Source organism: Hakea prostrata, chromosome 3 (genome assembly GCF_041222555.1).
Source record: "Hakea prostrata isolate BN-2017 chromosome 3, UWA_Hpros_2, whole genome shotgun sequence".
Classification (NCBI taxonomy): Eukaryota; Viridiplantae; Streptophyta; class Magnoliopsida; order Proteales; family Proteaceae; genus Hakea; species Hakea prostrata.
The window spans coordinates 71,168,216-71,182,002 of NC_142602.1; the positions used below are offsets into that span (position 1 = coordinate 71,168,216).

At 35.9% G+C, this 13,787-nt stretch overlaps 1 protein-coding gene across 2 annotated transcripts; it reads right to left on the reverse strand.

Annotated features, from left to right (window-relative positions):
• Window positions 1-2,010: 2,010 nt before the first annotated feature.
• Window positions 2,011-7,205, reverse strand: LOC149022951 (PPPDE putative thiol peptidase family protein). Of its 2 annotated transcripts, XM_089150842.1 has the most exons (5): window positions 7,032-7,205; window positions 6,388-6,469; window positions 6,134-6,231; window positions 3,969-4,285; window positions 2,011-2,954 (listed from the first exon to the last, which is right to left on the reverse strand). In XM_089150842.1, the coding sequence occupies exons 2-5, from the start codon at window positions 6,394-6,396 to the stop codon at window positions 2,521-2,523; spliced, it is 858 nt and encodes a 285-aa protein (XP_089006968.1). In that variant the 5' UTR covers window positions 6,397-6,469; window positions 7,032-7,205; the 3' UTR covers window positions 2,011-2,520. The 2 variants fall into 2 exon arrangements, with proteins under 2 accessions (XP_089006968.1, XP_089006969.1); XM_089150843.1 differs by having other exon boundaries at window positions 6,388-7,205.
• Between the last annotated feature and the right edge of the window lie 6,582 nt (window positions 7,206-13,787).

Genomic DNA, 13,787 nt, shown 5'->3' on the forward strand with positions numbered 1-13,787 from the left:
CTGATGGGTCTAAAGTGAGAGATATCCTGAGGGTGAGTTCTTTTGGGAATTAGGGAAATAATGGTTTTATTAAGACTGCACAACATATATCCCCCATTAAAGAAGTGTTGCACAGCAAGGGTGAGATCATTGCCATTGATATCCTAGTGCCTTTGAAAGAACCTAGCAGGGAGCCCATCATATCATACTATTATATACATAGACCAAGTTTTTGGTGTACTTTTTCTTTAGACAAAAATATCCTCATTTACCTTACATTCTTAACAAGTACATATTTTTCACTCAAATCAAATTATCCCATTAACCATTCATCCTCAACCGATAAATCTCTTAACATTTTTCTATTGGTGAAAAGACACATTCCTTAGCTTGAGAGAGACTTGGAGGGCGACCTCTTTTCAAACTATTAGAATGAAAAGTTACACTTCTCCTAACAAATTCAAAGCATCCATTTCACTCCCTAGATTGAATTTGAAAGCAAGACCATGTAAATTAATAGTGACATCATTCCAAAGCCCCAAAACTACTAAAGGTTTCACAATTGGTTCTCTTCTACGATTAGCACTGGTGGCCATACTCAAAGAAGCTTGAATGGAAAAAAGTGGAATACTATTTGAGAATGCTAGATTATGAAGATGGATATGATAGTAACGACGGTGGACTCAACCATCATAGCTCATCAGCCCAACATAAGACCAACATTCATGGTGGTGCGGCTGATTGTAACAACTCCAAATTGCGAGTAGTTCCATCTATTCGATTTTCATTGTTTCATGTTATCAAAACCCATTCTTAATGTAACAAATGTCAACTGTATGATTAATTTACAGGCATTAATAGATGGAGATACTTTTTTCCTATAAAAATTTCAGCTGGTCAACAGTATGTGTAATTTGATAAGTTTCTACTGTATACTATATAGCTTAGAAGTATGTTACCATTAATATCCTATTATCAATTTTCTTTGAAAGAAAAAGATAAAACTCATATTTTTAAACTAACTACAAGCCACATTGAACCTTTTTGACAAATGAACCACACCCACCCCCCTCCCCCGAAAAAAAAAAAATTAGAATTACCTATACAATATTCTCAAACTAATCATAATTTCTATTAGAAAATAAAATAGATAACCATTTAGATGACATAACCGTTTACTGCAATATTAGCTCTCTCTTCTCTCTCTTCTAGTAGTTTAAGCCAATATTTCAATTTTTTCTTCTTCTAATTGGCATACATATGAAAAATAAAACATAATTTTGAATTAAATACTTTTTAAAGCCAAATCATGCATTACTAATAAAACCATACTTCATAATCCATAGTCTAATCAAAATATAAGCAAAAAGCCCACGTGCATTTGTACCTACATATTTTTACTAGTGAAAGTAAAGATAATTACAATATATTCTTTGACATAAAAATATCATAGTTTATAAGGAAATATAATACATGATTCTTACAAATAATAGAATGCTCTTGATATGGAATAATAGATTGATGCCCATGATATAAGATATACATAGAATAGAAATATTGATTTTCAAAAGTATAAGTTGAGATAACTGTAATCTTCAATTAATATGAAAATATAGATCGCCTAAATTGCATATTGAGGTGGCTCAAATCTTCAGTTTTTTTTTTTTTTTTTGGTAAAATCTTTAGTTAGTGATTATACATTTTAGTATTATTTCTTTGGAGATTATGAACATCTATAATCATTTTTGTTTATAACAATCCCTTTAAATATCAATCAATAGATAATACATATTGTTAAAACCTCATTAAGAAAAAATCATGTAAAAAAAATTCCTAATGAAGAAAAAAGAATATACATTTCTAAATAATACACATTATTAATTGCCTTATATATTAGAAAGGTTTCTCCAAACGTCACGATTCCAAAATACTTCTCACATTTCAAGAAAAGAAACTACCTTCCACAGAGCTGGATCCTTTTCGCACTTATCGTCGGTTAAAAATTTTTTTTTTTTTTTAAGTAACCAAGAAAAATATTGTGTTTTGGCTCGAATTCAAAGCGAATTTCCATTTGTAAAATTTTCTGGTAAAATCCAATTGTCAATTTACAGCCCCGACCAGTAAGTTGTATGTATTTTTTCAGTGAATGTTACACGCACTGGTACACATTTTTTGTCTCCCTGGAGTAAAACTCCCTGAGTTTAAGATCCAAAATACTAAAGAGTGGCAAAATAAATGAAAATATATAAATAAGGGATTTCTAATAAAGGAAAAAGTATGAATTCTAGAGTGTAGAAATGTTCCCCTCTTTAACGATACCTACGGGGACGACCATTAATTTGTTGCTATATAAATCGTCTGTTCTTCAGTATCCGATCACAGTAGCGGAATAATTAGTGATTAGTCAAGCCTCAAACACCATTCCAAACTGCAAAACTGGCAAGAAAGGAATCTGGAAAGAGATCACCGGAAAGGATAATAGCCTCACGCAGGCCCAAGCAGCCGAAATTAGGAATAGCAAATATATATAATCAACGATTACTAGCTGTGTGACATGGCGGTGTTAAGCCTTCCGTGTCTTTCCATAACTCTCCTGGTAGCCAGTGCTGCTGCCTCACTTGCCCGTAATGTTCCAGTTGCCATTATTGCAGCAAACTCACTGCTTATCTCTTCCTGCACCTTGGCCCTGGCATCCCCAAGCAGATCTTCAGGAACCCCATTAGCTACCTTCCCCGGTGATCCACCTGGTTTTACCGCCGGCTTCATAACTGGCTTTTCTGTTCTCATGGAAGAGTTCCCAGAGGATTTGTCAGGACTTTCAGCAATGTCTGTCGTTGCTACTCTGGGAGATGTGTTGAGAGAGCTCAAATTTGTCTTGACATTGGAAGGCTGTGCCAGTGTAGGGGAACTGAACTGAGGAACCTCAGGGACAGCACCTGCTCTCAGTGTTGTTTCAAGGTTCTGTATCATGGGCACTGCACCACAGGACAAGGAAAACACAAGATAAAGCAGATGGTTAAAACCATATCTCGTGAGTTGCAGTCAATTGATGAAAAGGATCCTCTTAGCATGGAAGAGCAAAGAACACAAAGGAGAGGTTAACAGACAAATTGCAACACAATGAATGACATCATGCAACAATGGTAGTCCACCAGACAGGAAGGTATGCGATGATATCACACATCTTGGAACACAGGTTATTATCCCAGAACGAAGGGTATATCACAATGAAAATAAATAATTAAATGAATTATGTGCCTTCTGTTTCTTCAGCAATTATTTTCCTGGTGTACACCCGAGTCCCAAGTAAGAGAAATTTTACAGCCCTAACATACCCTAAGTCTTTTTTTCTTGGTAAGATGACAAACCCTAGATCAATAATACTAATATGAACTAAACAATTCTGGTAACAACTTCCAATTTAGACTTCCAAATATTCCCACCTCAACAACACCAAATCCACTACAACAAATGTCATCCCCAACCAAATGACTCTGGATTTCCTTACCCAACCATGCCCAGATACAGCTCCCCTTATCTACAATAACAAATGATCATATGTGAAGAAATTTAAACCAATTCTATGAAAAACCATTGATTTTCCAGAAAATATTCATCTTTCCAAGTCGAAAGAAACAAAGCCCAAGCCGAAGTCTACCCCTCCGCAAAGCGCTCTCGTGTAGGGCTCATTGGTTTTACCCAGCTCATATAAACAATCAAACTAAACCTTCATCAGTTCTATGTAATCCAATAACTATGACAGAGACGATGACATCAACCAACAATTAATGGTTGGGAAACACTACCCAGGTAGTAGACTCAATGAGCTCAATCAACAATATATTCATAAAACTATGCTGGCTAATAGTCAAGGATTTAAGAAGTCACGATCAAGAGAAACTACAACAGTTCAAGATTAAAGCTAAATATATAGATCTAAAAAACCTATCAAAAAGAGAACAAATCAAAATAGATATATGAATACTCACATATAAGTGGGCCCATTGGGCTGTTCATGACATCATTTGGAAGCTGCAAGATATAGTCTGGAATGGTGGTACCCACTAAAAATTGTGCAACCTCATTGGTAAAGTTGTTGCAGTTGTGTTTAAGCAAGTTGTAAGTCTCGGCTGTATATTGGGGGCTTATCTCCTGTAAGTACTCCTCAAAGATCTCCTTGGGCACATGTGTGACACCCAGGTCAACAACACGCATTGGTGTCCCATAAGGTGTTTTCCCAACTGGGGAATGCTGAATACCTCCCCCAAAGTAGTATTCTTTCTCATAGACAACTATGCCAGTGTGCCTGTTCATCATCCCCAGTAGAGGAAATAAATACACTTACATAAATAACAGTTACAAAGATTAGGAGGCACGTGAATGTAACCACACTATTCGTTATCATATACAAGATTTACTGATTTTCAGATCCTGGTGCCAGAGGGAAAGTTCCAAGAGGGGGAGGGGGTAATTTTCCTACAACCTTGTCACAGCAATTGTTGCTTGAGTATGACCTCAAAGCTACAACTGTGGTCCACTGACCAGTGAGCCAAGGCCACCCCTTTTACAGTCAGAGTACACCTCAATTAAAATAAATAAAAATAAAAAAGGGAAATATCTGGAGATGCATACATGAAGGGGCACAAAATGGTTTTTGGAATGATAGTAAAGGATCCACAGATTCTCTAGCAAAATTTAATACTAACAAATGAACACTCGTTGCAACTATATAGCTATAAAAGTTGGTGGTAATCAAGCTATTACATCGCCCACTTGTATCCTGGAAAGAGAACACTGAATTTAGCCCAGTTGTATCCTGGAAAAGAGAACACTTTTAAGATTGCTTGAGCCTGATTTTATTTGTAGTGGTACTCGAGTAAACCTTATTAGGTGCACCTGTATGATATTTCAGATCTCATTGAACGGGAAAAAAAATTCAGATACCAAAACAAAAAACTAGTTACTGCATTTATTTAAGATGTAGAGGTCACTGGTATTGGATAAGCAAGTATTTAGGACCTTTATCCACCAACCAAAAATATTTACTCTCTGAATTAGCTTAGGATTGTGTACTGGTGACATGTCTTCATACGTGCTACTTTTGTCTTTGAAAAACTAGGAAAGGCAAAGGTAGTTGCTACCTCAAAATTCTGCTTCTACCAGCTAATTAAGTTTTAAGTAGAGCAAATAACAGCAAGCTCAGCCTCGTCTTCACTAAGTGGTTGGATACATTGATCCAACAAAACAAAGTAGGAAAAATTTATAAATCAACAAAAAACGACAGACCAGCACGCAAGGAGAGCATCAATGACAGCTGACTGGATCTTTACACTGATACTTGCACAACGACAGGGCTCTTTCTGAGGTCATAATTGGTACAAGACCTAGACTATGCTAACATGACCATAGATTCCACTAGAGATCTTTAATATTTCCCTCGATTTCTGCCAGAGATATATATGATTAGCTTATGACTTCAACCTAAGGTCTTACTGAATCTAGTTGAACTGCCTTTTCATAATCTAAATTCCCACTCAAAGCTATGGCCAGTTTATTTCTCTGGACCCCATTAGTAGGGGACAAAAAAAATTCTCAGTTACATCCGCAAGACTCTTGAAACAATCTTTTGTCAGGTGTTTCCATGTAATTCACACTAACTTAAATTTCATAGGATCGCTCCCTCCATATCCTTAGTTTCTCCATTTTACAAAACTCTATATCTCAAACTGTCTATTCAAACGTGCCTTTCTTCTCACATTTAGCCTCACTGTTTTGAGGTCTAATGACTCTAATCTTAAACTTAGCTTACTATAAAATCCATTGAAGCCACACCACTAATAAAAGCACATATAAAGCAACTAACAATAGCTAAACTGCAGACAACGTTAAAAGCAAACACATATTATATCAAATCAACACCACTTTTCTCCATGGCAACAGCATTTGAACTCATATGTGTAACCAAAGAACCATGTAATGGCTACATGTTAGCAGCATTGAAGTACAAAAGCAAGACCACTGCAAAATCGATTGCAACTGGATAACCCTAGCAAAATTCTGCAGGATTCATCTCTATTCGGCATAAAATTTAGATTTCAAGGTCCAGAGAAACAACTGCCATCATCATGCAAAGTTTGATCTAAATAAAACTTACCATATGCCTTCAATAGCTTTCCCCAAGAAAGCCGTGGACAGCTGGCGTGCAAGTCCTTGACTTAAATCATAAACATTCAAGATCACCTTGTAACCATCCTGCAAAAATTTGACTGTTGTCAGTCCAAAAGAATAGAAGATTCTTACATGGGTAGCTCTAATACGGGCACAAAATATACATACATTATTAGTAAACAAAGAGAAGAGGGAAAGGAGGGAAGAAATAACAGTTACATAAGAAATCCAACCCCGTACCTCTGCCATCTCCCAATAGCTCAATAAGCAAATCTCAGGATAGTTACAAACGTAGGAAGCAATGGACGACGAACAAACTAACCTGTTTCAAACAGATACAGAAATTGAGCAGAATGAGAAAAAATGAAAATTAAAAATTTGCATAATTTATCCCTACAGTGCCTACGCAGATGCATTCCAAATATCCTTCATACTGAGTAGAAATTAGGCCTCAGAAGGTAACAATTGCAGAGAGCATTCTCATTTAAAGAAAATGTAATTGTCGCACCACCTTAGATGCGATTAAGCAGCAACACAAAAGGCAATGTATCATGGCAGACAGCCAACTGGTGGCAAGAATTCTCAAGCAGATATTCCGTTTTGGTCCGTTCAACAAAAAACCATCAGAAGAATAAACTTCCTGACGAATCAATTCCAAACTCGAAAATGACTAGTTATCATCACTCAACAACAAAAAAGAAAAATATCACATTCTTCCAACAAATTCTATATTCCGAGTTTGAAAGAAAAATCAAAGGTTGAACCTCAAAACAGCCAAAAGTATAATAAATAACCCCAGAAATGAAATTCCATTTTGCTAGAATCAGATTAGATCTACACGATCCGTACGGAACAGAACAGTTAATCTCAAAACAAAAATGTACCTCGGCAATTAGGATGGAGAAGAAGAAGAGAGAACCAAACTCTTCGTTGTATTCTCAACCTCGACTCTTCTTGATTGTGAGAGGTGAGCGAACGAAAAAAAAATGGACGGAAGAACAAGAGGGATGCAGGACGCAAAAGGCGAGAACGGAACGCGCCTTTTATATGCGAAACAAATTTTCCGTGTTTGTGAGGTTTCCGCGGAAAAGTGCGATTCTGTTTTTTTATTTTTCTTATTATTCATATTTACAGAGTTCCTTTTTTGAATTTTCTAAGGTCTTCTAGAACTTACTAACCACTAAAATGATGACACGTAGCTCTCGAAACTTTCCAGTGGATTCTTCCACCGAATGAGGTGTTTCGACAAATTCTGTCGTCACGCGGCTGACCAACCACACTTTGGAGACGAAAGCAAGTCAAGAATCGTGGAGTGAGGAGCCTCTCACGTTTTCTTTACTGTGATTTAAATCCGAACCCCTCTGTTTGCTGGACCGGCAAGGGGGCCCACCATACTTTTGGATTCCATTCTCTCATCCATGAGCCGCAGTGTGACGCACAGGTCACAGGTTGAATCCGTCAGATGTGGTGACTTGCACCTCGATTTTTATTTGCAGATGCTCATCGTGCCATGTAAGCAAAATATGATCGAACTGTTGAGAATCAAATGACAGGTGTACAGTTGTAAATACTAATTTTTATTCTTACATTTTAAAGGTTTAAAGTTTACTATTTACAAAATAAAATCCTCATATAATATCTTGTAATCTCGCCACTCAGCTCACAGCAAAGCGAGACTGAGAGAGATGGAGACAAACGAAATGTCTATGAGAGGGGGAGACTTGGAGACGGACGAATGGTCAGAAGCTTGTGATTAATGTCACCGGCACTGCCACATCCCCTAGCGCCTCACCTCCAATGTCACCGGCACCGCCCAACTCTACTCCCTACCCTAGGATTGGTGTCATCGGCTTCTTATTACTTTGTTCACCACCATCTTCCACGTTTTCATTCTTTAGATGATTTAAGTTTTGATTGGAGATCATTATGCTATTCTTCACACTTCTATTTGTGAGTATATGTTATGTGTAAACAACTTGGATTCATTTGATATGATTCTGATTGATCGACATAAGATTTTGAAATTATCAATAAATTGAGATTTCATCTCAATTCATTAGGCTAGAGGATGATCTACTAAGCTTCTATTGAGGGAGATTCGTTGTTTATACCAAGGAAAGTTCGTATTTCTTCAGGCCATGGGTTTTCACCTAATGCAGGGCAAGGGGATTTGAAGGGGGTTTCGAGCCATTTGTTGAAGATTTCTCTGCCAGCCTAAGGGAGGTGTTCATGCCAGAGATAGCAAGAATATTGCAATTGTTGATGGATCGAGCATTAATAGCATCATCGGGTGTTAAACATGTGGGAAATTTGTTGGCATACATGGAGACACCAGCTTCTATACCACAAGCGAGGAGGCCACAAGTTTCGACGATAAGATTGGCATTAGATTTTGCAGCGGTTATGACATGACGGCCAATTTCTTCACCTACAGAGTAGTATTTATTCAGAAAACTTCTGGTAAAAGTACACTTATAATTTCTCAGAGAGGGATTTGGGAGTCAGGTATTATGAGGGACCTCATTTTGTAAATTAGTAAACTTTAAAACTTCAAAATGTAAAAATGTAAAAATAAAAATTAGTATTTACAAGTATACCACTGCCATTTGATTCTCAATCGTTCGATCACGTTTTGCTTACATGGCACGATCAACACTATCGGCAACAGCCAGCAACGCTGCTACAAATAAAATACCACCTCTTCAAACTAGATTTTTGTTTGCTACAATACATATGATCAAGGGTAGTTGTAGCCTACAGCTTATAGCCTGCAGACAGCAGCCAATGGATAAGATTTAGTCACATATACAGATTTCAATTGGTTGGTATCAATTAAAATTTTACGGAATAAATTAAAATTGTAGGGATTTAGTTGTAAATATTATTTTCTTGTTTTACATTAAAAGGTTTTATAATTATACAAATTTACAAAATTAAACTCCTGACTACATGATTCCTCTATTTCACAAGCCCCAACCTTTCTCGACCGATTCTTCAGGAGTCGACAATTCTCCCATACCATAGTTGGAGGTTAGACATTAGACTCATCTTCTTCAAGTAACCATGGGATTCTTGTTAGGGTTAGGTTTAAGCACGAGGTTGCTTAAAGCATTACACCCTGAGTATCAAGTTTGGAATACCCAGACCGCTGCTTCCAGCTAGTATTTATAGAATAAATATTGAATTCTATTGGTAATTGGACTCTCCTACAAGGCCCATTATACCGTTAGATCGTAACTAATCTGATGGCTCATATTAGAACATAAGTTGAGTATGACCCAAATACCTCAACAATAAGTTGGGTATAACTTGAGTACCTCAACCTAATTGGGTATGACTCAAATACCTCAACAATCTCCTCCTCTGTTCTACATATGGCTCTAGCATTAGTCCTAGAAATGTAATGTTCAAAATCAATTCAGAATCATTCATAACTTTCCAAAAGAGAATAGTATTCAATAAAATCCAAAAGAACATTTTGAATCAAAACATGAGTTTTAGAACAAATCTAAACCCAATCTAATTAGAAGTTCTTCTTGGATTGAATTACTTATTCTCACAGAGAACAATACAACTGTTCCTTGCATCCTTGAACAATTTACTCTTAAAGTGAATCTTTCTTATCGAGATCCATCCTGACAGCTTTGAGTGATTTTACTTGTCAAGTAAATCTTTCCATCAAGTTAGAGGATTGGATTCGCTCCTCCATTTTCGCCATCCATTGCAAAGTTACCAAAATATGAATTTCATAATATATGAATTCAATCATTTGCATAAGTATCTAGCTTAATTAAAAGAGCTTAGTACAATCCACATGATGACTGAAAAATCATTCGCATTCTCATCAAGTTTATATACAAGAACAAGATCTAAATAATTTCTTTTTCAAAGAACCATTCCATGTTTCTATTTGAAATCATGTTCAACATAATTTGCATTCTCATCAAGTTTCTATACAAGAACAAGATCTAAATAATTTCTTTTTCAAAGAACCATTCCATGTTTCTATTTGAAATCATGTTCAACATAATTTGCATTCTCATCCAGTTTCTATACAAGAACAAGATCTAAATGGTTTCTTTTACAAAGAACCATTCCATGTTTCTATTTAGAATGTTAGAGTTATCGTGTCCAACATAGTTTATTGGTTATATCATCAAATTTGGAATGATAAACCTTTCTATGGAAGACATATCATCAGATGTGGAATGATATAAAGATAATAATAACATCATTGAAACATATCAACAATTTTCATATTCCTTGAATGGAATAATAAGGTAATCAAGCTTTATACAAAGGTTGTTATATCATCAATGTGGAATGATTTCACAAACCTCTATACTCCACAATCTTGCCAAATTATCTGAAATATGCAAATTGTCATGAATGCTAACTATGGCTAGATGAAATTCGAACAATTCAAAATAACATGAAATTGGATTAAGACTTATCTATCTATAAGGTCTTTAATCCCATCTCCCCCACAATTTTGAATGTTCGATTTGTATTTCAATCCCTTTGTAAGGGCATCTGCCATGTTCTATATTGATCAACTAAAGTGATCACTTCTTGTTTTATTAAATAATTCAGCACAACCTGCATTAGCCTAATTTGTCTCCTCTTACCATTAAAGAGTGAGGTATTAGCTATCATTGTTGTTGCTTGATTATCACAAAACAAACTTCAAGCTAATCATAGGAATATCCAGGATCAGATCTTTTGTCCGCTCTCTGCCTTATTTCTCCTGAGGCTAGAGAATATAATTCTGATTCCATAAAAGATAGAACTCAGAACAATACAGTTCATCTATTGGATTTCCTTTTTAATAGCCAATTCACCTAGTGTAAGAATAATTACTAGTAGATTGTTGTTCATATTTCTGAGCAATAAGATGCATCAGAATTATCCTTCCAAAATTTGAGGATGTCCAAATTAAAGAAGAGCATAGTTTGTAGTACCCTTAAGATATCTCATTAATCTTTTGAGAGCATTCCAGTGCTCTATACTAGGATTACATATGAAGCAACTCAAAGATGCCTACCTTGTATAGGCTATGTCTGGCCTAGTGCAACTCATTGCATGCATAAGACTACCAATTAGTTTAGAATATTCTAATTGATTCACAACTTTACCATCTTTTGATACAGGCTGTTATAATCATATTGTGCCTTTACTGGTTTGCATCCACTGTATCCCCATCTAGAAAGTAGTTTTTCAATACAACTAGATTGGTTAAGGTAATTCCCTACCCAGAAAAACTTACTTTCATGCCAAGAATGATGTCTACAACACCAAGATCCGTCATGTCAAATTCTTTAGCTAAGGTTTCTTTGATTTCACTCACTACAGAATAATCAGAACCAAGAATAAGTATGTCGTCTACATGTAAGCAAATAATTATGACCTTATTCACCACAGACTTATAGTAAATGCATTTATCAGAGTTACTCATTTGAAACCAAAACTCTTTACTTATTTTGTCAAAATTTTTTTTTTTTGTGCCATAATCTATGTGTTTATTTAAGATCAAATGACTAAATTAATTTATAGTCTTTATATTCGAAACCTTTCATGACATACTCTTCAAGTTTGTTCATGTAGGCTTTATAATCCATATCATTCACTCTATCAGAATCCACAAGAAAAACGATATGAATAACTTGATATGGAACCAAAAAAAATTTTCTTTACTTTCTTGCACTAATTTTAGACCCAATGAACGTCTCTTTTTTTTTTTTTTTTTGGTCACTAGTAAGTGGCAGTTTCTTTCTGGATTTCGACCGTGATAAAACCATCACTTTGTTCACTTTAATCGAATCCTTTCTTTTTGTATATTAACAAAAGAAACATATAAATAAATAACAACCCATACAAGATGGGTCTTCTATTTCAAATTTCATGGCTAAGGGTTCAAATTTGAGTCTTTCGATCAAATGTTACCCATCTAATATACCATGCATATAAACTACAAGAAAGGGCTTTGATCAGCTAACAAACCCAGCGACTAAACGTAAAGAGAAATCATCATAACCAATTTTTCCTTTATATAAAATTATATAAAAGAAACTGAAGGAGAAAAATAAGAGAGCATCTCATCAAATCCTTTTTCACAAAATTGATGGAGTTATTTAACAAACCTTTGCACATGCACATGGTTTTGTCAAAAGTCAAAACAACTTTTAAGTAAAAAAAAAAAAAAAAACTATTGATGAGTTTACCAGCACAAAACCAAATTAAAGGTTGAGACTTGTAACTCACGTTATTATTTGAAGATAATAGCGTGAGTTATAATCAGTCCGGTGACGTGGTTCTTGGCTACATTAGCCATGGGACTGCCGAGTCCCGACCCACTTTCTCTTTCCCGATTTGAGAAGTTCAGGTTTGAATAAGAAGGATCAAGCCTGTGACAGGAATTCCGCTTATGGTATATCCTTCTTGCACTCTCCGCTCTTCATTCTCCGTTCTTCATATAGAAATTTTTATTTTTTTCCAGATTGGAATTCTAAAACTGGAGCTAATCAGTACTTACTCGTAGAACTGGACAATAGAATACCAGTGTGAGTTTTCTTATTTCTTCATGATTACTGATGCTTTTTTGTTTTAAACTATTGAGTTTTAACAAGATAGTGAATCAATATTTGTCATGTGTGACGGAATGAAAAAGAAAAAGAGGAAAAGAAAGTGTTAATGGTAACCTTTTTTATTGCGCATTGATGTGCCAAATTGAATTTTAATTCTTTTCTTGCTTTTGGCATGATAGTTTTTGGACAATGCACTGACGTGCAAGATGTGACTGACTTCTTCTTGCATTCTGTTTTTAAAACCTTAATTTTAAAAGGAGTGGATCGATTACCTTTATTAGCATTCAGCCATTCACATATCATTGCAAATCAGTTTGCTTCGTCATCCGAACCAGGTGCTGGTAGCTCAAGTCCTCCTTAGGAGGCAATGTTTTGATTGTTTTAGCGAACAACTGTCCGGATCATCACACAGATGAGCTTGTGGAAGATTTCAAGTATTCCAAAGGAGATGGCGTCACCGTCATCATCCATATATTCGGAACAACCCACCAGAGCTGATTCCTGAAGGCTGCGTTTGTTTGCTGGAATAAAGGTGGGGTGGGAAAAAAGAGGTGGGAAAATTCTTGAAAAATGTGTAAATTTCTTACTTTTCCTTTAAATCCTAAAATGGTTGAGTGTTTGGTTGCTTGGGGTGGGAAAGTGGGAGACAAGGTTCCTTGAATCAAGGAACCTTGTCTGCTGATGTGGCAGTTCAACTTTCCCACCCCATGCTATTTTAAAACCCCACATATTTGGTGGAATTTTGTGGGAAAATTGGGAAAAGTAAAAAGTGGGACCCACCCCATCACTTTTCCACAAAACCCTTTCCTTTCCTTTTTTCTCCCTCACCCCACTATATGTGGGACCCACATATTTTTTTTTCCCACCCCTTTTTTCCCACTCCACCTTTGCAAACAAACGCAGCCGAAGAGAACCTCTTTTTTTGTTTCGTTTTTCCTTCTGTTGTGGGAAGATGATGAACCACGATAGTACAAACGTAACGCATCAATCAGGTCAAACTGACAGACCTATTGAATGCACATGATACCTCACTGTTTTTGCCTCTTCCATGCGAAT